Source organism: Hyperoodon ampullatus (genome assembly GCF_949752795.1).
Source record: "Hyperoodon ampullatus genome assembly, chromosome: 8".
Classification (NCBI taxonomy): Eukaryota; Metazoa; Chordata; class Mammalia; order Artiodactyla; family Ziphiidae; genus Hyperoodon; species Hyperoodon ampullatus.
Genome location: NC_136921.1, coordinates 53,314,758 through 53,340,460, shown reverse-complemented (window position 1 = coordinate 53,340,460; position 25,703 = coordinate 53,314,758). Strand labels below are relative to the sequence as shown.

General features: G+C 40.0%; 1 protein-coding gene across 3 annotated transcripts in view; it reads left to right on the top strand.

Annotated features, from left to right (window-relative positions):
• The window catches only part of ZRANB3 (zinc finger RANBP2-type containing 3), a gene marked incomplete at its 5' end in the record, with an annotated part of 244,581 nt that overhangs the window by 207,583 nt on the left and 11,295 nt on the right, over positions 1 to 25,703 (top strand). Inside the window, 5 exons of one of the 3 annotated variants that reach the window (XM_079709822.1) lie at positions 10,193 to 10,598; positions 14,211 to 14,408; positions 18,286 to 18,377; positions 21,147 to 21,248; positions 22,421 to 22,563. In XM_079709822.1, the coding sequence (XP_079565948.1) occupies positions 10,193 to 10,598; positions 14,211 to 14,408; positions 18,286 to 18,377; positions 21,147 to 21,248; positions 22,421 to 22,563 (941 nt within the window). Of the gene's footprint in view, positions 1 to 10,192; positions 10,599 to 14,198; positions 14,409 to 18,285; positions 18,378 to 21,146; positions 21,249 to 22,420; positions 22,564 to 25,703 lie in introns of all 3 variants that reach the window. The other 2 variants (XM_079709821.1, XM_079709820.1) reach the window with 2 other exon arrangements.

The window sequence follows — 25,703 nt, the reverse complement described above, 5'->3', positions numbered from 1 at the left end:
AGGGTGATGGAAGTGTTTTACAATTAAACAGTGGTGATGGTTACATAATTATACTAAAAGGCACTGAACTGGACACTTTAAAAGAGTGAATTTTATAGTATATAAATAGATTACATCTCACTAAAGCTGTTATTTTCTTTTTTTCTGTTTTTCTTTTTTTTGGCTGTACCACACTGCAAGCAGGATCTTAGTTCCCTGACCAGGGATCAGACCCGTGCCCCTTGCAGTGGAAGCGCCAAGTCTTAACTACTGGACCGCCAGGGAAGTCCCTAAAGCTGTTATTTTAAAAAGACTGTATGCTAGGTGAAAAGATAAGGAAAACAGCTAACTTTCTTTTGGAGCTTACTCTTTAACTGGGAGAGATGATCATAAACGAATCATTTTAATGCAATATAATAAATGTGAAAATAGAGATATATAACCAGGCTCTGGAAACATAGGATAGAATAAATAAATACTTGGGGCATGTGGGAAAGTTTCCCTTGAGAAACATCAGAGCTGGATTATGAAGAATGAGTTCAAAAGGAGTGGGTCCTGGTTCGGGCAGAGGGACCACCAAAAGCATGCCCCAAAGCCCAGTGATAGGAGCAGATGTCCTGGGAATGGGAATTCCATGCAAATGTGTGAGTGCAGGGCACACTGAGAAGTGCACACTGAGAAGTGAGTCAAAGGAGAGGAAGCCTGAAACTTTGGCACGAATCAGATGGAGTGGAGCCCATACATGCCATGCCAAGAAGTTGCACTTTATCCTAGGGAAGTAGTGTAGTGTCATCAGAGGCTTTTCAGCAGATAAATAGCATGGTCAGGTTTCTGTTTTCTCAAGGTGCTCCTCGTGGCAGTGTGGGAAATGAATGGGAGGGAGAAGGGACGGAGGTTCTTGGCGGCAGTGGGATCTGGGGAATGGATTTCTTCTGCCCTCCCTCCCATCCAGTTTGAACCTGTGGTAAAGGGATTTTCTGTCTCTACTCCCAGGGGTTTCTCCCCAACCCCAGAGGAGGCGTTGTTAATCAAATTTGTTTCAGCCTGAGAACTTGGGCCACAGTTCAGGGCTAGTGCTTCACAGAGGCATGCTTCTCCTGTACTATGTCTCCACCGGAAGCAGGGCCTGTAGTCTTCTCTGCTCGATTTGAGGTGAGAAGTAGGAAGTCCCCTTATGGCCTTGGGTTCTGGTTGGTTTCTTTAATATACCTTTTACCAAATTTTACCTGGGTGCTTTTAGGCACTTACAGGTTTATTACTAAAGCCAGTTCCTTTTTATTCATAAGGCTATTACTATGTAAAAGTCTCCTTTGGGGCTTCCCTGGTGGCGCAGCGGTTGAGGGTCCGCCTGCCAATGCAGGGGACACGGGTTCATGCCCCGGTCCGGGAAGATCCCACATGCCGCGGAGCGGCTGGGCCCATGAGCCATGGCCGCTGAGCCTGCACGTCTGGAGCCTGTGCTCCGCAACGGGAGAGGCCACAGCAGTGAGAGGCCCGCGTACCGCCAAAAAAAAAAAAAAAGTCTCCTTTGTCAGGGATTCCCAAATGGGGTATGGGGCACTAAACTCCACCCTGAACTCCTAACAGTGGTAGTGGTAATAGAGAAAGAAAAATCCAGACATTTCAGAGGTAGAATCATCATAGTGAGGCCTAGGAGGTACCTGTCTAACAGCAGCAGGTACAGGAAGAGTAGAAGGGATTGAAGCAGGCATTTAAGGGAGATGCCATAACCAGAGGCATGCAAGTAGGTAAGGGCAGGACAAACGGAAGCCATAGGAAGTGATCCAGTTTAGTCTAAAACTGGAGAATCCATAGCAGAGGACTTCATATTAATTTGGTAAACAGTGAAGAGCAAAGAGATTGTGATGGTAGAAGGTGAGCAGGCTTACGGGCAGAGTGAAGACCCCGCTCAGGCCCTCTGGAGTTTGAGGAGCCTCTGAACCACTCAGCTGATGTCTGTGAGGCATTTGGAGGTCAGGCCTAGAGCTTAGGAGAGAGATTATGGCACATCGGCCCTGATGAACTTACCCCTGCCCGTCACGTTCTAGTGATCCGTGCACTGTGTTATATGTAGTATTTTGCTGTGAATTCTAATTGCCCTTATTGAGATGGCTGTTCCCAAAGACATTTGCCTGCACTGCTTTTTTTTTTTTTTTAATTTAATTAATTTACTTTTGGCTGTGTTGGGTCTTCATTGTGGTGCGCAGGCTTCTCATTGCAGTGGCTTCTCTTGTTGCGGAGCACAGGCTCTAGGCGCACTAGGGCTTCAGTAGTTGTGGCTCGTGGGCTCTAGAGCGCAGGCTCAGTAGTTGTGGCACACGGGCTTAGTTGCTCCTCAGCATGTGGGATCTTCCCAGACCAGGGCTCAAACCTGTGTCCCCTGCGTTGGCAGGCAGATTCTTAACCTCTGCACCACCAGGGAAGCCCAGCCTGCACTGCTTTTGATGTCATCTTTAAAAATAAGTAATAACATATTCTTTTTTACCACTTTGGTTTTTTAACCAGAGTGTTGTTTTGTTTGCTTTGTTTTCTCTATGCCCACGGAGAAAAACTTGTTGTGCCTAAGAGTGGATCACTGCCAAAATTTTATTTAATTAGTATATGGGGATGGACATTGTGTGAAATCTAAAAAAGTCATGTCTTTTTTAGGAGAATTTAAATTCATTTTTCAGTTAGATGATTGAACCCCTACTTTTGTCACTGTATATCCCCTGGCTTGTTTAAATGTTAGTGAAGCCTTTTTAGTTCCAGTTCCAGTCATCAGTCGCCTGCCATTCAAGAGACCAGCAAGATGTCCCAATCAGCCATTTGTAAACGGTGGTTTTGTTAATTCTTTGGGGAACAGGAGAGGAAAGACATGAGGCAGTACTGGTTTCTCCCAGAGCTGCCCTTTGATCAAAGTCTATTAAATCTGACACCAGTGCTCTTGTTGGTGGCGTGTGCTGCACTGGAATGGCACCAGGCTTTGAAGTGTTTTATTGTTTTTTATGAGTTTTACCAGATTTCCTTTTCCTCTCCTTCAGTTCTAATAACAGACTTTTAATCCTATCATCATGGCCAGGGGATTTGTCTCTAAAGAGCAGTTGTTTACCGTGGTGCAAAACAGAGCAAATGTGTTAGGTCCCTGAACCTTTCAAATAAACACACGCATTTTGCCACCTTAAGCATTTTGCAGTTTTTATTCCCAGCACTTCTCACCAAAAGCAATATTTCTTCTTTGGCTTTTCAAAAACAGTATTGAACAAAAGACAGGAACACAGTAACTGAGTGTCAGCTGTATAACTGAGGGCAGGAATATGTTCTTCCATTTTCTACATTTCTTATTACACAGGCATGTTGACTTAACTGTATTTTCCCCAAAGCCTTGTGATAAAAATCACTGTAATCTTAGATTGCTCCTCTTATTTAGAAACACCTACTTTTAAGTTCCTTATTTATCACACATTAAAAGGGTCACTTAATACAGTTTCTTTACAAAGTCATGATTTATCGTAAGATTTATTGTAAGATGATTTACAAATATCTTGCTATCTTTAGTAATTTAAACAGTGGACCAACAATTTCTTCTGACAAGGACAGCAGTAAGCTGAAAACAAAATCAGCTGGCTGAATCTTCTTTGCCTCTTGTCTGAGGATGAAACTCGATTTTCATTAGTCCAGAGCTGTGGCACCAGAGATGATTTCAGTCAGGTCCTTGGTGATGACAGCTTGGTGGGTGTGAGCTGGATGGACAATTTCGGGGGTTTCTCAGGCTCACTGAAGGCCTCTTGTGAGAGGTCCATGGATCCCAAGTTAAGAACTCCTATTCAGTAAACCTTTTAACCCTTCTCTGTTCCCACCTAATGCATGTAATTATCGTCAGGATGTGTCCCAGAGATTTTCTCACCTATTTCTCTGTCAGTCATAGCCATTGAATGTCAGAGAAACCTCACCAACCAACTTCCTGCCTGACTGCTCAGAGGCTTCAATCTAAAAACATACAACTGATAATATAGACCAGGTTTCTAATTGATTATCTCAAAGGAGGTCTTTATTATTCCTGTTAGGCCTTATGCTTCTGCCAGCCCTGTGGCCAGGGCACTAACTCGTAAGGTCCACTGCCTGTGACCACATTCATCATTGTCCAGTTTAGCCATCCTAACATTAAAGTCTACTGATTAATCTCGTCCTCTCCTTTTTCTAAAATTATACCTCAAGTGTATCCTTTAGTTCCCAAAATTATATAAAATGATTCCCTTTCCACCCACGGCTCCTTTTCTGTATTTTATATTCTCCAGTCTCACTTTATTTTTACCCAAGCAGCCCTGATTTCAAAATTGCCCCCATACTGACTTCTCCCAGGCACTGTAAGTTAACCCTGTTGTGGTGGAGGTCTACATCCATTTCTGATCACTGTCAGTCACTGCTGACCTTTACTCTCAACCTGCCTCTGATACATAATGGGAGTTTCTCAAATGAATTTCTAAAATTAGCCACTGCTTACATAGTAAATGAAGTTATTTTTAGAATAGTTTAATTAAATAGCTTAATTAAAGAGGTCAGCTGTAAAAGCTGATATTTTAAGGCCCTGAGAATTTTTTTTTTTTTTTAAGATTTCTTAGGTTTTGGGGAGGGTTGTTTTTTTTAATAAACAAATCTGAAATAATCTTTTTAATTTTTATTTTTTGGTGCTGGGGAGATGGAGAGATTAAAACGTTTCGGACAGCTGGAAACAAATCCTTTAAAATGTAGAATGGGACAAAAGTTGCTGATGTTATTTAAACATTATTCAGCATAGGTGACAGTGGCCTGCTTTATACATTTTATTTATTTTACTTCTTGTATTCTTTGGTTTTGACATTTTATTCATTTATTTAGCTGTTTTACTTGTTCTTCTTTAAAAGCATATCTAGGAGAAGGGCCAGTTGAGGGAGTGGGGTAAAGCAGTAAATTGGAAATAAACATATTAACTGGAAGACTCCTTTATCAATGGTGAAATCTTTAGCACCCTTCTGATCAGCCCCCAGGTCACTGGTAGCCAGCATTGTATCCTTTGGGCAGGAGATTGAAGGACTCCTTTCTGGAGAAATTGACTGGACCAAAAAAAGACTATGGAGCCTGAAAGGGATCCCCTAACAAACAGTCACTGATGACCTTTAGTGAGGTCCCCCACTTGGATTTCCAATGGCATTTTAGTATCTTATTCTTAAATGTGAATGGACAGTGAAGGCCACCAGGTTTTGAGGAAATCCTCTCATGGGCGATGCAGAGACAAAAATAAGCATGCAAGACAAGAAAGGATACAAAAGAAGCAGAGACGGTGTAATGAGCTGAAGTAAACAAACAAAAAGCCTTTCATTGATATTCACAGAGAAGTAAAAGAAATTACTGCACCCAAGAAACAAGAACAAGGAAAGGGAAAAATCAGAGAACGAGGAAAAGCTCTTAGAAATTGAACTTGTAATATCAGGAAATAATAATCTGACAAGGATGGAAAGGAAGATAATGAGGAAATCACACAAAAAGTAGAACAAATAGAAATGGAAAAGTGTGCAAAAAAGTGAAGAAGATCAAATGATCAGTTCAGAAGATTTTGCCTAATAGGGATTCCAGAAAGAAAAGACAGAGACAACAGAGGAAGAAAAAATAATATAAGAAAATCTCCCAGATCTGAAGGACATGGGTTTTTCTGATTGAAATGCTCCCTGAGTGCCTAGGATAGTGAATGGAAACCAAAACACAGGCACACTAAAGCCACTACTCTCCTGTCTTTTCTACCCTTCTTACTGTTCCTACTGTTCCCTTCCTCGGTATCTCTTCCTCCTCATTCCACCCTTAATGTCCCTCTGCTCATGTCCATGACTTTTACCTTTTCTTACTTCCTCCTCCCTTTGTTCATGACATCCAGGCCTCTGACTGTAACCAGCTCTGTATGTCAGTGGTTCCCACATGTGCAAATCCAGGTATCTCTTTCCCTTGAACTCTGGCCCTGCTTCCTGGAACTCGCCACCCTGGCACACACCAGTCCTCACACATGTCTAAAAGTGAACTTTTATTTCCTTACCTCTTCTCTTTTTACCTTCTAATGAGCCCATTTATCTTCCTATATTCCCTATTACAGTAACTGAAAATGTCATCCCTACAATGGAGTCCGAGTATCACTGTGGTCCCCTCCATCTTCCTCACCCCTCACGTTCAATCAGTATGTCCTACTCGATCTACTTGGTGATAAGCCCCGTGTGTCCTAAGTTCCTAGGCAACCCTCCTATTCCTTCATTCTTATGTATGAGGTCATTGGAAATTTGAGGAGGAAATCTGTGGCATGAAAAATGTGAACAAAAATAAACTAATACAAAAATTGATCATTGAGATAACTTTTGAAAAACTAATTCGTAGCTTTAGATTTGAGATGATATTGCAAATATAAATAAAATCAGAATACTATAAAAAAAAAAAGGAACAAGGAACAAGAAGGAACTTCTAGATATTAGAGGGAATTCCTTGGCTGTCCAGTGGTTAGGACTCAGCGCTTTCACTGCCGGGGCCCGGGGTTCAGTCCCTGGTCGGGGAACTAGTAATCCCGCAAGCCACGCACTGTAGCCAAAACAAACAAGGAACAAAACAAAAAAAGAACACAGATGTTAAAAATATGACTGCCAAACTAAAATAATTTTATGGAAGGGTTGAAAGATAAAATAGGGCTAAACACCAAGAGTTTAGAGGGTAAAAAGACAAAAAGAAGGAAAATGTGAGAACAAAAGATGGCATAAATATCTAGGTTCAGCATTCTGCTAACAGGAATTCCAGAAAAAGAGAAAAGAGAAAATGAAGAGGAAGAAACTATCAAAAAAGAATAGAAATTTCTAAGAACTAAAGATGATCAATACTATACAAAATTAATAAGGTATTCAGGGTGCTGGGCAGAAAGCATATAGATATAGATGACACAGATAGAGATATATAGACATTGATCATTGTGAAATTTTAGAATACCAGGGATAAAAAGGTCCCAGAAGCCTCTAAAATGAAGAAAGAGTTTGCAGCCTACAAAGGAACACTGTCAGTATCATCTGATGTTGGAAGAAATAGAGCAATGTCTTTAAAGATTTTGAAGAATTGTATGCCCAACAAAACTACTAAGAGTTAGGGCAAAATCAGGTCATTTCCAGACATGTACAGGGACTCAGAAAGTTAACCTGTCTTGTAAAATCATTATGGTTTAACTAGAAATAGCTGGTAGAATTTGTTCACATTTGCTGAACATTTGCCAACATTTTCAAAATTCTATAAGCTCTCTTTGCAATCCTATTACATGGAATAGAACATTCTCTTTAGATACATAACTCTCTTTGTATCCTTGTTACTTTTTTAACACCAAACTCCATTAGTCTGATAATCTCTCTGCTTTCCTCCACCCTTTCTTAGAATTTCCCTTGTGCATTGTTTTAAAAATCTTGTCTTATTGATTTCATTCTTTATATTTTAATCTAAATTCTGTAACTTCCACAACTTATTAGATAACTTTTTTTTTTTTTTTTTTTTTTTTTTTTATTTATTTATTTTTTTACAGGGGTTCAAAGGACTTTTATTTTTTTATTATTTTTTTTTTTGTGTGGTGATGGCTTCACTTTTTTTTTTTTTTTTTTTTATTAGTTTCTGCTTTATAACAAAGTGAATCAGTCATACATATACATCTGTTCCCACATCCCCTCCCTCATGCATCTCCCTCCCTCCCACCCTCCCCATCCCACCCCTCCAGGTGGTCACAAAGCACCGAGCTGATCTCCCTGTGCTCTGCGGCTGCTTCCCACTATCTATCTACCTTACGTTTGGTAGTGTATATATGTCCATGCCTCTCTTTCCCTTTGTCACAGCTTACCCTTCCCCTTCCCCATATCCTCAAGTCCATTCTCAAGTAGGTCTGTGTCTTTATTCCCGTTTTACCCCTAGGTTCTTCATGACTTTTTTTTTTTTTTTTTTAAATTCCATATATATGTGTTAGCATACGGTATTTGTCTTTCTCTTTCTGACTTACTTCACTCTGTATGACAGACTCTAGGTCTATCCACCTCATTACAAATAGCTCAGTTTCGTTTCTTTTTATGGCTGATAGATAACTTTTTAATAGTATATGAGAATATATAAATAACAGTCATATAAAATCAAAGTTGTACATTATTGGGGGGGTGGGACTTTTTTTCCTATAATATATGTTTTAATTTTACCAATATGGGAACAACATAAATATTCCTTCTTCTTTTCTTACCTTTTTAACCTTTTTTGAAATTAAAAGATTTGTGATTATATATAATGGTAAAATTTGCCATCTTAACCATTTTTAGTGTATAATTCAGTGACATTAATTACATTCACAATGTTGTGCAACCATCACCACTATTTTCAAAACTTTTTTATTACCCCAAACAGAGACTCTGTAACCATTTAGCAATAACTCCCTGTTTCCCTTTCTCACAGCTCCCGGTAACCACTAATCCTTCTGTCTCCATTAATTGGCTAAATCTTTCTTATGCAACACTACTAAGAAACAAAGATAAGATTTATTATGTAAACTATCTCTTTGCAATATTTGGATGTCATTATCTATAGTGTCTGTCTCCGTAATCTATTGTGGCATAACAAATTACCCCAAAACTTAGTGCCTTAAAACGACAATAGTTATGTATTATTTCTCATGGTTTCTGTGGATAAGGAATTCAACCAGGGTACAATGGAGATGACGTATCTGCTCCATGAGGACTGGGACCTTTGCTGGAAGATCGCAAGACTGGGAGCTGGAAACATCTGAAAGCCTCTTCACTCCCATGTCTGATAATGGGTGCTGGCTGTCACCTAGGGGCCTACATGGGGCTGTCAGGTTGAATACCCATACATGGTTTCTCCATGTGGCCTGGGCTTCCCCACAACATGCTGGCTATGTTTCAAAGGCTAGTGTCCCTCCCAAAAGATATAGAGAAGAAGAGAGAGACAGAGTGCCAGCAGCCACGTTAGCTTCTAGAACCTAGCCTCAAAAGTCACACAGTGATACTTTCACTGCATTCTGCTGGTTGAGACTGATACAAAGGTCCACCCAGGTTCAAGGGAGAGGAACCCAGACCCCACCTCTAAATGTAGGTGTGTCAATGTCTCAAGTACACGAAATGGGATAAGAATTGGTATGACCATTTTTGGAAATGCAGTCTGGCACAGTGTGTGTCCACCATGGTACCCAATTCAGGCCTTAGCAGGACTGCTCTAAAATTAACTCCTTTAATTTACCTTAACTGCTGGCTAATCATTTGTGGAGATGGGTATCCTCCTTTCTCTAGGAGATTGAGATTTACACATTGAAAAAAAAGAAGAAAAACATGAAACAGTGAAGTTGCTGTTCTTAGAAAAGAGAGATATATTTCTTAAAAAGATAATTTTTTTTTCCATTATGGTTGCTTTATTTTAATGATCTTTATGGTTTGTTTACCTGAAATTCTGATTTTGCTTTTAGTTTAGAAGGTATCAATAATGTCTCTGTTAATTTTAAAAAGGCATAGACAAATATAAAATATTCATTTCTGATAAAAACAAAATCTCTTTTGTGACAAAACATGCAGAATAGCAAAAAGATAATTATTAAACTGTGTCTATTAAAGAAGCTGTTCTAATTGATATCTTTAATGCTATTTGAAAAATACTCCCTGGTCAGTTAAGTATTTTAATATGAAAAACATATTGTTTATGAACATTGTTCATGTTTATAGTTTGGTCATCAAAACATTTTTCTAGGTCTTGATTGACTTGAAATTTTTGAACACACAGTTGCCTCCTTTCCTTGACATACATCTGGAGCAGACAGTTTATAAAGTATATTTTTATTATATAACTCATATAGCCAAGTTACCTAACTTCTCTAAAGCTTTAGTGTCCTCATCTGAAATATGGGAAGAATAATAGTACTAGTACCTGCCTCACAGAGCTGGCATGAGGATTAAATGAGTTGATATATGTAAAGTGCTTGGCACATTGTAAGTGCTAAAAAAAGTTAGACACAGAAAGTATATGGAGGTGTTGGTGGTATTCTACATGTATGGATATATGAAGAGTCATTGCATGATTGAATTCATTTCCAACAAGGGATTCAAAAGATAAAGGAATATGGCTAATGAAAAGAGTTTGTTAACCTGTTTCATTTAGGAAGAACATACTCAATAGCCTCTTAATTTAATACCTTTATTTTTCCTAGTTTGAAAAAGAAAAACAGCATGATATTCGATCATTCTTTTTACCAAACCCTAAGAAGAGACAGTTGGTGACCTCCTGTGATGAATCAAGGATATTCCAGGAGAAAAATACTGTAGTACCTGCAGACCCTGGAAAAACAGCTACAAGAGATTATGAAAGTGATCTTGAACCTGAAGCTAAAAAAATGAAATCGGTCACCACCGATGACCGCTGCAGTCCCCTGGAGGAGAAACCATCCCAGCCCGGGCAGACCAAAGCTCCACTCATGGACAGGGTCTGTGAGGCCAAGGCCCAGGCCACCACTCCACCCCTTCCTGGTGAGGGCTGGCAGTGTGCCCTCTGCACCTATATTAATAACTCAGTGTTACCTTGCTGTGAAATGTGTGAGAATCCTCAGGGCAGTGCTGGTGAGTACACAGAGGGCAACCATGAGGGGGGCTGGCAGTGGTGTCCTCAGATAACCTGTGCTTTTAGAGACAACTGCTATCATCAGAGATCTGTGTGACTGGGTACCAACTTTAGCTTTTAAGCTGGAGGAAGAACTTCACATAGTGAAGACTGTGAATTTATCCCCTTGTGGAATGTGAAAATCTCCCAGTTCTGTCAAGAATGTATATCCCCGAGCGTCTGTGACATGGCATTAATTTGGCACAAATGGACATTTCTGATTAATGCCAACAGGATGTGAATTCAGTGGGCAGGAATAGAAGCTCTGTTGCTATGGCAGCAAATATGCCTTATAGTCATAGACCTGCTGTTTTCTTTCTTTTGTAGATAATACTTGTTTTTAAAGAAATTACAGATTATTATTTTTAATAGCAAAATGAATCCAGCGTAGCTTCTTTGCCTAGTAAAATATTCATTGTGCCAATGTTTCTACCATGACAAATCATAAAAATTCCTCTATAGATCTTCTTTTAAAAACCAATTTCATGTCTATTTATGAATTTATTCTTTTCTAAAGCATGCTATTTAAAACTAGAAATCATAAACATAGCTCAGAGTATATTTTTCTAGCATGATATGCCATTTTCTGATGTTTTATTTTTGAAATGATTATTAACAACTGTGGTTGTATTAAGAAAAGATCATTAGTATTCCTTTTGTTTCCAATTTTCGAGACCATTTTTATGGCAACTGAAAATGCCAAGTTGACTGTTTTGGAAACTGGAAAAAATCATAAATAAAATAAAATTTTATAAACTGTAATAATTATACACATCTACTTTTCCATCTTATGTGAATTCTTCAGAGTATTGACATTAACAAAGACTCAGCAAAGATAGAAGCTCTGATGCTCCAGTTCCTTCCTGCTTGCCTTGCTCTCCTCTGCCTTAGTTTTGATGTGAAAGAAAATGTAATCAGTAGCTGAGTCTTTCCTCCTTCAATTCTGGGTGTTCCTACCAAAACTGACAAGTCTGCCATCTGGGTGGTTATATTTGTAATGTGGACACCTGTTGTCTATGAACTAAATTGGAGCCACAAGCTTATTCCATATAATATCTCCCACAATTTGCATTATCTCATTCAATTTCCAACTGCTACAGGCAATAAAAATAAAATATCTCGTGACTACAAAATAATATCAGTTCACATGAAGTCTATAAATTGAGTGACTGAGCAATAAAAATCATAGTTTAATAGGGTATTTTCTTTTTTTTTTAATTTTTGGCTGAGTTGGGTCTTTGTTGCTGAACACGCGGGCGTTCTCTGGTTGCGGTGAGCAGGGGCTACTCTTCCTTGTGGTGTGTGGGCTTCTTATTGCGGTGGCTTCTCTTGTTGCGTAGCACGGGCTCTAGGCATGCGGACTTCAGTAGTTGAGGCTCACGGGCTCTAGAGCACAGGCTCAGTAGTTGTGGTGCACGGACTTAGTTGCTCCATGGCATGTGGGATCTTCCCGGACTAGGGCTCAAACCTGTGTCCCCTGCATTGGCAGGCAGACTCTTAACCGCTGCACCACCAGGGAAGCCCTAATAGGGTTTTATAGTTCTGATTTTTCTCTGTGATACCAAGAGCAGCAATGAAGATTTCTAGAACCATGATTTAATAAGCAAACTGTCAAGCAGTCTAAGAAAAACAAAACACCTTTTGTGAATATGAAACAGTCTGATTAAGAGCAATACATATTCTTTCTTTTTTAAAAAAAAATTTATTTATTTATTTATTTATTTTTGGCTGCGTTGGGTCTTCGTTGCTGTGCGCGGGCTTTCTCTAGTTGAAGCGAGCAGGGGCAACTCTTCGTTATGGTGCGCGGGCTTCTCGTTGCGGTGGCTTCTCTTGCTGCAGAGCATGGGCTCTAGGTGCGCAGGCTTCAGTAGTTGTGGCACACAGACTCAGTAGTTGTGGCACACAGACTTAGTTCCTCCACAGCATGTGGAATCTTCCCAGACCAGGGCTCAAACCTGTGTTCCCTGCATTGGCAGGCAGATTCTTAACCATTGTGCCACCAGGGAGGTCCCCAAGAGCAATACATATTCTAAGTAATGGTGATATTACTGTGTATGATAGTTATAATTATTAGATTAATACTACTACAGTTTGACATAATGATTTCCAGCCTTGATGTGGATGCATCCTAAAAGCATTAAAAAGCAGAATTAATTCTAATCCATCTACATTTTAGTTTAGTTTATTATTTTAAACTTTTTATTTTATATTGGAGTATACTTGGTTAACAATGTTGTGTCAGTTTCAGGTGTATGACAGAGTGACTCAGTTATAGTATACATGTATCCATTCTTTTTCAAATTCTTTTCCCAATTGGGTTGTTACATAATATTGAGCAGAGTTCCCAGTAGGTCCTTGTTGGTTATCCATTTTAAATATAGCAGTGTGTAGATGTCTATCCCAAACTCCCTAACTATCCCCCCCCCATAATTCATCCAAATTTTTAAATCAATACCTGCCATATAACAGTTTGAGGAAACAGTGGAATTCAAAAAATTAAAGGAACAATATTAGGATATAGGGCTGGAAAGTCCTATAAAGGTTGCTAACTCAGTCTCTAGTATGTTAGATAAAATTTGGTATAATATACATTGAACACTAGTATTGTGCTTTGTTCTTAACAGCTAGTGCTTATACTCAGCATCTTATAGCTCATACGCCCAGATTGCATGTATCTTGAATTTCAGATTGGATGTATCTAGTGGCCTATGTAGCATCTCCACCTGGATGTCCAAATGGGTACCTCAAGCTTAACTTGTCCAAAATGGAATTCTTGATTCACCACCACCACACCTAAGACTAAATCTTTTCTCCCCGCATCTTCCCCACATCGTGTTAAAAACCTAGAGGCAGCATCTTTGATTCTTCCCTCTCCTCCCACTTCATGAAGTTCTGCTAGTATAACCTCTACAATATATCTTGATTCCAGCCACTTCATCTTCACTGCTACCATCCCACTGGAAGCCACCATCATCTCTCTCTCAGGACCTCAGAAGCCTCGCTGAGGCTGATCCTTCTCTACACAGCAGAGTGATCCTTTAAAAACTCAGATCATTACATTCCTTTGCTTAAAACCCTTTAATGGCTTCTAGTTACCCTAAGAATCTCATCTAAGAATACAGGACCCTTGGGCCAGGCTTCCTAGATTCCTGAGCAGTTCTCAACTCAAATGGGCCTGCTGACTTTTCTCCTCCTACCCATCCCCTTACTCACTTACTCTCTTTATCTGAAAAGATCCTGTTTGTTTACCTGTTTATTTCTGCCCCTTGGAATGGAATCCCCAGGAAGCAGGGAAATTTCTGTCTTGTTTTGTCTTCTGCTCTGCCTCTCCAGCATCTAGAGTAGTACTTGGTATTTAGTGACTCCCGATGGCATATTTTGAAAGAAAGAACAAACATTGTTGACTTTGTTTCTTTTTATAAAACCTAGCTGTGACTTTTTTTTAACTCTACTTTCTATATTGGGCTTAGAGTACACAATGACTTGACCTAAATGTAAGTGTAAATTATTTGTTTGATTTCAATAAACAAATTAATTTGTTCATTTGTTGTACAAATTTGTTCTACAAATAGATAGCCTCCACCACACCCAGTATAAAAACAGAAACGAGAAAGATGATTCTTGGAAAGACACCTCCGAAAAAATATGGACTAGTTCTGACGGGGAAAAACAAGTCCTTGCACATTCAGCACCTGAACCGTTAGCTGAGAGCCAGGAAGAAGTTTCAAAAACTGAGAGTGAGGACAGACTCACACCCCAGCCAGGTGATGGTAAGTCTTGCTTCCATTTCCAGGATCCAAATAATAACCATATACGTAGACACATAATACTGTTAGTAGACTTGCGATTACTACCTTGTTCCAGGTTCCTTGTATTCCCTTTTGTATTAAAAATACCAACTACTTGTAACTACATACATAAACACCAGATGGCTGGAAGAGCAGAGCTGCTGACATTCAGATGTTACACAGAGAGCTAAACGCATATGTGGCCGCATGTACTATCTCAGGCCTGTTGCCCGGCCTCCACCGAGCCTGGCCCATTCTCCCGGTGAGAGGGTGGTTTTAATGTTTGGGGGTTCCTTTGGACCATGTGGATTGTTGTAAGATTGACAGATTATTAACAGCCACTTAGGAGGTCATTAACCCTTCACACATGAATTTCTTTTAAATGGCTACAATTAATTGGCGTATTTTATATTTAGGGTTTTGAGGGGTTTTTTTCTTTTTAATAATTTCAAGACTGTGTGAACCATGACTGTGTTCGGAACCAGCCATGTAGTGTCTCAGATTTATTTACTTTTTTGTTGTTTCCATTCATCATTTATAGCTGTGATGGTTGGCAAATGCCAGCCTGTACGTCATACATCACTCTTTATGGGCCAACTGGCAAAAGATTGTGAGTACTTTTGGGTTGTTTTCTTTATTACTCACTTGGTGACCATAGTAACCCACAGGTTGATGTTCTCACTATAACAACCCCAAAATGGTTGGGATGGACTGTCAGTTTTTCTTTTAAGGTAGTTGCTGTTAAACATAGATAATTTAGAGTTGGATTCATAGCTCTAAAAAGAAATGTTCGTTTAAGTATTTCTGAGCTCAGGGCATCCTCCTTTCTTCTTTACTCAGCTTTCCTTTCCTCTAATTCCTCAAGGTCTTCCCAAAACTATCTTACAATGGATCCTGCTTAGATCTGTTAATTTTTTTTTTTTTTTTCAGTACACGGGCCTCTCACTGCTGTGGCCTCTCCCGTTGTGGAGCACAGGCTCCGGACGCGCAGGCTCAGCGGCCATGGCTCATGGGCCCAGCCGCTCTGCGGCATGTGGGATCTTCCCGGACCGGGGCACGAACCCATGTCCCCTGCATCGGCAGGCGGACTCTCAACCACTGCACCACCAGGGAAGCCCTAGATCTGTTAATTTTAATGGCCTTTAAGTAGACAATGTAGACTCAGACTCTTTGTCTCTAGTTTCCTTGTTCTTGCTGTGACAGTCCCTCCAGTGCTGATGAAGCTGTTGCTCTAGGATAGCCTACTGCTCAGTTAACTAAACATCAGACCCAGAATCAGCAACTGGCAATTGTCATTCAGCTGGGCCATGAGTCTCTCCATCTATGGCAGGGAAATACTGGATTATTAGTTACAAATTGGTCCCTTGATGAAGATATATGTTAGCTTTACTTACACATACTTTTCAAAAATCACTAGACTTTATTTATTTATTTATCGGAGTATACTTGCTTTATAATACTGTGTTAATTTCTGCTGTACAGCAAAGTGAATCAGCCACACGTTTACATATATCCCCTCTTCCTTGGGTTTCCTTCCCATTCAGGTCACCACAGAGCATTGGGTACAGTTCCCTGTGATATGCAGTCTGTTCTCATTAGTTATCTATTTTATACATAGCAGTGTATGTATGTCAATCCCAATCTCCCAATCCACCCTACCCCCCTTTTCCCCCTTGGTATCCAAAAATCACTAAACTTTAAAAAATTCTATTCTGCTAGTGAAACTTGCGTTGACCTCATCCAGTAGACAATGCCAGCAATTCCCCCATACCTATTCCCTCTTCTCTTTTTTTTTTTTTTTTTTTTTTACATCTCACATCACTGGACTGAGACCTCCACAAAAGCGATATGCTTCACGTCTACTCACTAACATGAATTTCCTTGAAAAACAGAAGGAAGACAGAGAAGGCACATTATAATCAAATGCTTCTTCTATCCACATATGCTCTTTTAGAACCAGAGTGGTATATACCACGCTGGAACTGTGGTTTCGTTCTAACTGGAATTCTAGGGGTCTGGAAGGATGGCTGTATCTCCAAAAGATGCATTATCTGTAGTTTCAAACCATTAAATTATACTTCATGAAAACAATGAAAAGAAAAATATGTTCCCTAATGTAGCTACTAGCTACCAAGAATATCAACTGACTTGGAGTTGTTCTCGTAATGCTTTTTATCAAAGAATGACTTCTGATCTTTAAGCATTAATGCATTAACCGTAGTTCTTCAAATCTGGAGACACAGTGATTATGAGATGCACTTACTTTATGTACATTAAAAAAGAAAAAAAACTCTGTCAATTAAGCTATGACACAATAAATTAATGATAGCCCAGACCAGATCATAAGACCCTCTGTTGCTTTGACATCACTTTCATTTGTTCTGAGGGATCTGGCAGTTTCTCCTGCCTTCCCTTGCCTTGCTTGGCATGTAATAGACAACCCTTTTGCACATTTCAGTATTCAAATATAAAACATCTTTCTCTGTTTGCAGTGATCTCCCTTTCTTAGGTCCCATGAAGCACTTGGTTATTCCTTGGCAAGAATAAGAAATTTCTCAATGAGAAATTCTGGTTATTCCTCTGGTGATACATATTTGCTTCTTTAATAACAAATTGATGCTCTTCTGGTCTGTGTCCAAGTTTTTGGTATACATGATAACTTTTCATTTCAATCCCAAACCATAGTGAAACATTTTGAAGACATTTTAAAGGTAATTAAACTCAATACTCAGTAACAACAATGCTTGTATCTCAAGTGTAGTGTCAAAGTGACAACGATATCGTAGTTATGACTAAGCTTATGCTCAGGCAGTGACAGCTGCCTCACAACTGCCACCTGGCCAACCATGGTTGTAAAATGCCACGATTATTGACTGTAAGACATGCCAATTTCAGAGATGTTAAAGTGTGGAAAAAATGTACATTTTGAATTTATGAAATATGGGAATAATCCACAATCCAAGTTTGTAAAGTGACTGATGCCTTGATTAGAAAAATTAAAATAAATGACATTGCTAAATAGAATCTCAAACAAATCATAGACTTCTAGATCTGGAAAAATACCTTAAAAGGTCACTGAGGAACTACGGCAGAGGTTAAGAGCACAGGCTCTGGAGCCATATTACTGGTCTCTGTTACTAGTGGCCTTGGGCAGATTAATGTGCCTCAGTTTCCTCCTCTGTAAAATGCACTACTTAATTTCTGAGAGGTGTTAATATATGTACTTGGAACAGTACCTGGCACATTTTAAGTGCTTGATAAGTGCCAACTGTAATTATTATTTAGACCTGCTTGAATAACCCTATTTCTCTTGCAGAATATATTGGTCAGGAGGACTGAGAAAGGAAAAATAAAGAGGGATTATCAGAAAGGAGGCTTCTCCACCCATCTCCTTTTGTGAATGTGAGGCACCAGGCCATAGGCCGTCAGTCATTTAAGTGGCCCTCGACATAGCTGTATTGCTGCTGATAATCAAAATGGTGCTCATTCAGTCTTAACTTAAACCCTCTCTAGCAACAGGAATAGATTCTAGAAGCCTTCAAGATCGATAAGGACTCTTGGGGGGCAGGAAACTCTCCCTTATGCCTGACTCTTATCTTTTTAGCGAATGCTGAATTTCTTTTTTTCTTGTTGGGTCATTAGCAACAGTTCAAAGTAACTGGTTACCATATAAGCCAGTATGCTCTTAGATGGCCTACCATGTTTTCTTTCACACCCAGACACATGTACTTTGTCAAATATGTTGATATATTTGTTATAGCCATTTTATCATCCTAACCCACAGAAGATTAGAATAAGCTGTTTTGGACAGAGGGCAGATTCACCTTCAGGTTCTTTTCTTTTCTATCTTGTTTATTAGAACAGTTGAAGAGTACGGACACTTTGCCAGTGTGTGATACCTTAATGTTTTGTGCGAGTAAGAACACTGACCGGATTCACGTCTATACTAAGGTAAGCATCATGTGGATTCTGGAAACATACAAAAGGCTTCCTTTTTTCATGTTTCAGTGGAGATAATTAATTTTATTAGCAATGAGATAGGCATCGAGTTCTTTTCCTCCTTAAAGCTAATTTTCAAATTCCTCTGTTAAATCTAAAGGCAATGAGAGGTAAACAGCATAGTAGTTAAGAGTGTAGACTTCAGGGCCAGGGCGCCTCAGTTCAGATCTGTCACTAACTGTGGAATCTTGGACACAGTACTTAACTTCTCTGTGCCTCAGTCTCCTCAACTGTAAAATATGGAGGAGTTGTTGCCAGGACAAAATAAGCTAGTTCCTGTAAGGCACTTAGCGCAGTGCCTGGCCGTTATGAGCTCTCACCCAGAGTTGGCTCCTGCACTGATCCTGCAGCTACAGCAGCAGTAGTGTCTTTACAGAAGCCTAAGCCTGCCCATCCGTGTTGAGTAAACCCTAGGAAGCTTTAATAATATGATTGCTCCGATTCCCGCCATAGCTCGGGTTAGCAGCACTGAGACTTTTCAGGACCTCTTTGCACTCCTAAAATTTGTTGAGGACCCAAAGAGCTTTTGTTTATGTGGGTTATATCTGTTGATATTAACTGTTTGAAATTAAAATGGAAACACTTTAAAATATTCATTTAAGAGTAAGTCCATTACATATTTATAGAAGCATATTTTTATGAAAACTAATTACATCTGCCAAAACAAAAACAGTGTTTAGTGAGGAAGGTGGCATTGTTTTACAGTTTTAGCAATTTCCTCTGAAGTCTCAGTAGAAGACAGTGGGATTCTTAGATCTGCCTGTGCATGGGAAACTTCACTGTACATTCATAAGAGAATGAGAGTGAAAAAGGCCAATGATGTACTATTATTATAAAACTCTTGTGACTCTCTGGATCTTCTGAAAGGGTCTTGCAGATGATGTGAGAATCTTTGGTCGAGATTAACTAGTGTGAGTGTTTGAGAGAAAAAATTGCTAAGATTATGAACACTTGTGTTTGTTCTACAGTTTCAAACTCTAATCTTCATAAGTATCATAAAATAGTATTTGTGCGTTTTTACACTCATGGGTCACCCTATTGAAAGAATGCCTTTTTGTTCTCTTTTTGTTTTGTTTTGGTTTTTGGCCGTACCACACGGCATGCGGAATCTTAGTTCCCTGACCAGGGCTAGAACCCTCACCCATCCTGTCCTCCACAGTGTAAATGTGGAGCCCTAACCACTGGACCACCAGGGAATTCTCAGAATGCCTTTTTAAAGATAACTTAGGTTGGAGCTGCCCAAACTCAGTTATGGGTTTTCTGCTAAACCAAATATTAGATACAGATAGATGGTGTACCACGTAATAATCTTCATTTCTAACTGAATATTAGAAGATACTGCTAGAAGATTAGAGATGGTTAGGATCGTGAATACCAGAAGCCCCAGGCAGCCTCTACTGTGGGACCACCACCAAGAGCGATACTGAGAATGAAGACAGGACACGTTCCCCTTAAAGGCTTGGACCTTGATCCACCATGTGGAACCTCTAGACTCGGGGAGCACCAAGGACCCCTCTGCTCACCTAGAGACAGGTCTAAGTGCCTGCGCTTCCTTGTCCCCCTCATATGGGGAGTTCCAGGCTGTGCTTCTCAGACCATCATGTCTACATGATCTGAGAATAACAGAGAACGGATCCCCCAGGGGCTGGAAGGTCCAGAAGCCGGAAGGCGGACCCCAGGCAGAGCACATACAGGAATTCAGAAGCCCTTAAACTTTTTACTCTCAGTGAAGCCTCTGCATCCTGGATCATCTGATCAGGGTGTTTCCCCCTTGGGTGGAGACCGGAGAGGAACTGCAAACTCCTGGTAGAGAGTGGAGTGTGCCCACCACCAGGCAAATACCATGGCCTCCCTGACCCACATTCTGGCTCGAACGCCCCACCTGTGCACTAGTCTCAAGTGCATTTTTATGACTCTTCTGAATACTTACATGTCCCCTTGCCATGAAATGTTGTTCAATCAATTTTCTAAACCCGAGACACTAAGCAGATGAAATGTCAACAGGGATTTTCACAGCCACAGGAGAGTTCAGATGAAAGCTTTCCTTTTTACCTTAGGAGATCTAAAATAAAATCTAGAAACAGAAATTTGGATAAAAACCCTAGTTCGGTGCCTAAAAGAGCACCCTTTAAAAGGAAGAGCAGTAACAGGTGTTTAGCATCTTATGTCATGTTAATAGTATACCTCTAAAGAACTGTTCATTTCAGCCAGAATCCCGTGTCTAATGCAGAGTTTAGAGTAACGATTACATATCTAAACTTTTAATCACTATGTAAGTACTTTTTATATGTTTTTTTTTCCCAAAGTGATTATGGGAACTGTAACATTACCTTTTGGCTGAGAGAATTCTATAGAATGTGGGTTCAACTATTGTTTATACAGTAGATTTCCATATACAAAGATTCTTCTTTCCCTTTGTAAAAGAAATACTTGATGTTTAAGCCTCGTGTTTGACTGACCACACCCCTCTGCATGGGATCGTTTACCCTTAAGGTTGAATGCAGTGGGGACACCCAGAGGGCGTGAGGCCTGGCCCTCCTTCTCCACTCGGCGTTCTTTCAGGGGAGCTGTGTGGGTGGAATCTTGTCTAGAATGAGCCGCCTCAGTTTATCTTTTAGGAGACTGGGCATGCGATGCCATAATAGAATTCTTTACTTTTAAAATAATTATTAGTGCCTACAGACAAAATGGATTAATAATGCCTTCCTAATCTATAATCAGGATGGAAACCAGATGAACTGTAATTTCATTCCTTTGGATATAAAATTAGACCTTTGGGAAGATTTACCAGCAAGCTTTCAGCTGAAACAAAATCGCTCTCTGGTAAGAACAGTCCTGCGCGTTTGTTCTAAATGAAACTTTGTTGAGTAATTTTAATGACCTTTTTTGAGTTTAATAAAAGCAGAGCGCTTTGTGGCCCGTTGCAGAGTCAAGTCACTGGTTGCATTTTAATCCGTCCAGGCAGTGCCTGTGAATTACCCCGGTGCTAAGAATAAACATGAAATCTGTTTCCTTGGCAAATGATCACACCTAGGGTTGCTGTTTCTGTGTATAGAATCATCCTCACATCATTTAATTTCTCATTCACAGGATTAGCAACTGTGATGTTTGTATCTGACAGAATCACCTTTTATCTTTGTAGGTTAAGTTCTAACACTGACAAGCTCTGAGAGCAGGGATAATACCACGTGGGGTGACTCCATTCGTTGCTGCAAGCATCTGTGTGCAGCCGCAGGCCACATACCCGCTGGGGAGGCCTTAGTTCTCATCTGTGGCTGATTTATCTTCACTGCTAAGAAGGGTCAGCATCGCAGGGGCTGAGCCAGCATGCAGTGTACCACTTTTTACAAGAAAGTAGTGATTATGTTTTTGCCCTTTGAGCGGAAATGAAACATTGCCCTTGGTTGGCTGCACCTGTCTCAAAGGAAGAGGTAGCCATGAGCTATTTTCTTTGGTGTCATGTAATCTTGATTCTCAGATTGCCAGAAAATAGCCAATTACCTATAACTGACCAATAATTAAGAGTAATGGTAACCCTAATAAAATGTGCCAGATTTATTATTGATGGCTTCTTTCCTGTGAGAATTTAGGTAGGCAGGTACAAGCGATGCTCAGATGTTGCACTGTGACTGTCACCACCACAAGACCCACTGTCCCTAAGACCAGTTTTGCCTCGGCCACTGGTGGGGTGTGTCCTTCCAACAGCCAGACCACTTTTGGTCTCTCTGTGCATTAAAGACATAGGCTGAGTGTCCTGAAGGGTGCCTTTAGAGAGTCTATGGCTTAAACGAGACCTATGTGGAACTGGCCATAGACAGTTCACAATAAAGATAGGAAAACTGCATCAAATTGAAGAGAGCCTTAAACTGTGAAACTCAACGCCTATTTTGGGGATATAATAAAACATCAGTTTTCAGATGTTATAAGTAGCCTCACTTTCAAAGGAAGATGCCTGGTGAGCTGTACACTCTTTTCATGATCTCATTTTCTGCCAGATTTTGAGGTTTGTTCGAGAATGGAGTAGTCTAACTGCTATGAAGCAAAGGATAATCAGGAAAAGTGGACAGCTGTTCTGCAGCCCAATTCTTGCTCTGGAAGAGATCACAAAGCAGCAAACCAAACAAAACAGTACCAAAAGGTATGAGTTGTCTTTCTTCATTTTGTACTTTATTACTTGTCATAGTTATTTCTACAGGAGGGTCTAAGGCATTTTATTAACCACTAATGAAATCCTGATGAGTTAAGAGAAAATTATACATAAAATGACAGCTTAAGATATTTTGTGAATTTGATCATATCTGCTGGAAAAGATTCAAGTTGTCCGGATCTTGCTCACTATGGGTCCTACTCATCAAGAGAGAGGCCAGAGTCCCAGGTTGATCTGACCTGTGACCTGCCCAGCCTGCGCTACTGGTTAACAAGACGAAAACATTTCCCTGATACAACAGTGGAGCCTGCCTCTGGGCCCCATCTGCCCTTCATTCTTGGAGTGTGAATCTTGGGCGCCATGCAGCATGGGAGCTGGTTCTGTTTGATGTACTACCAGGCAAGTGGCAGAAGGTAACAATTTTCATGCCCATGGTTGGAAACAAAGTAATAGGAAAGGTTAAATGTCTCACATTTGTAACTGTTTTGCCTTTATCATTATAGGTCCCTTTCTAATCTCTGTACACTACCTTTCCTTTCTTGGCATCATAATCATCTTTGCCTCACTCAGACATCCCCTTGTGTGATCTGAAATCCCCATGCTCTGTAGACTCTTTTTCAGCGTGAAGCAAAGACTCACAGGAAAAGCAGTCAGCCATTCTACACCCCAACTCTTGCTTTGGAAGAGATCACAAAGCACCAAACCAAACAGCAACATTGGCAGAAAAAGCCCCTTCCCTTAGCTCTTGCTGTCTCCATATACCTGTAATCTCTCTTCATCCTCACATTCCATCATTTTATGATCTCTAGCTTTTTCCATGCACACAGGTGAAAAAAATCCATCAATGCTATGTGAAGGGGTGCAGCTGGTTAAATACATTATATTGCAATACTGTGAAAATCTCTTCAGCTGTTTCAAAATAGGGCTGTGGTATATTCATATGCGAGAACAAGGAACGATGTTTGTGATAAATTGTTAAGGGTAAAAATAAGTATAAAAAAGGATGGAGACACAAACATATAATTGCTATCATTGACATAGTAAGTGTCGGGGAGGATACCTTAGAAACACGTATCAGAGGTTTCTCTAGGACATTGTTCTCAAACAGGGGCAGTTTCTTCTCTGGGTAGCAATCTTGTGAGACATTTTTAGATTGTCACGATTAGGGGATACAACTGGGAACATCTAGTGGGTAGAGGCTGGGATATTGCTAAAAATTCTGCAGTGAACAGGACCAAACAAATAGTTACTGATTTCAAAACGTCACTAGTGCACTGTTGAGAAGTTTTACTCTACACCATACGATTAGAGGATTTGTGGAGATGGTAGGGACTTTATATACTTTTTGCTGGGATTACAAACTCATGTGAGTAAAAACAAAGCAAGGAACTGTAAATGAATGAATGAGATCAGGTTTAAAACTAGAAAAGGATGGGGTAGGGAGCGGAACTATAGTAAATTAGAAAGTACATAACCCATCTAACGTCACTCAAATTCAGATTAAAAAATAAAACACTGTAAGAGTCAAATAAAGCCTTTTGACTAGTTGGATATATCCATGAGCTGCCAGTTTTGGACTATTGCCTCACCTCTTTATACTGGTTGAATTTTCCCATGAGTGTGTATTACTTTATGTAAAAAATACATTAAAAATATATGTGTGTACTTATACATACACACACAAACTACACATACATATACACACACACTTAACAAAAAACATGATGCCTATTTTATTTTTCTCAATACTTCTTCCAGTCCTCTCCTTTTTTCATTTTTATAACCATAGTCTTAGTTGAAGTATTGGTCTTCTCTTTACATGATCATAATACCCTTCCTAACTGAATTTACAGTGTGTCCCATTGTTTCTTCTCTGGCAGACATGGAAGCACCACCTAAGAAAGACGGCTGGTCAGGTGTAAAAGCAAAAGTCATAAAATCAATATAAAACCAAGTCAGACACACAGTGTTATTTATAAAAATATATGTAGGTGATATATTAAAGATAAAACTATGTGAACAAGCAGCAGAGTAAATAATCAGATTTGTATTTTTAAGAGCTCACTCTGGCAGCAGTTGGAAGATTAGATTGAAAGGGCAAGACTCGAAGGGAGACAAGTGGCATTAGCTTCCTGTGGCTGCCGTGACAAATTACCACAAACTTAGCAGCTTAAAACAACAGATTTATTATCTCACAGTTTTTAAGTCAGAAGTCTGAGTTGGCTCTACTTGTTTCTCTGCTCTGGATTTTATAAGGCTGAAAAAAAGATGGCTGGGCTCTTACTGATAGTCTGGGAAGAATCCATTTCCACACGCATTCAGGTTGTTAACAGAATTCAGTTCATTGTGGTTGTAGGACTTAGGTTTCCTTGCTGACTGTCGACTGGGAGCCACTCTCAGCTTCTTTTTAGTTCTAGCACATGGGCCCCTACATCTCAGGATCAGAAGTGGTGTGTGAAATCCTTCTCATGCTTTGAATTGCTCCCTGTCTTAAGGTCAGCTGATTCGTAACCTTAATTGCATCTGCAGCATCCCTTTACAGCATTACCTAGATAAGTGTTCAATTGAATACCAGGGGACAGGACTCCTAGGAAGCTATCTTTAAAATTCTGCTTACCACAGAAGTTAAGAGACTATTACAGTAGACCTGGAAAAAAAAAAGATGAGGGCTTTTATTGAGGCATTAGAAATGGGAATGGAGGAAAGAGAGTAAAGAGAGGTGTTACAGAGGTAGATCTAGAGACCTTGGTCACTGATGAAAGAGAGGTGGAGAGAGGGGGCTCCAGGGACATGGACTTAGCAGAGCCATGAAAATGAAACATGTGCACCTGCAGAGGGGGATGCTTTGAGGAAGCATGCTGATTCTGGCTGTAGAACCCCAGTAGGTCTCAGTAAACTGGAGTAACTGTGTCTCTCTGAAAGCAGATATGAAAGATGGGGCTACCCAACAGCATTGATTGGAAGTCTATATGAGGAGCAGTTAGACATTGGATGCCTTGCCTTCCCACTGTCCTCTATAGAGAAACTGAACGAGAGAGGCACCAGTCTTGGAAACACCAGCCTCAGTGGAGATAAAGGGAGAGGCGTTATACTGGAAACTACACTCCTCAGGTCCCTTTCTTGGCTCAGCT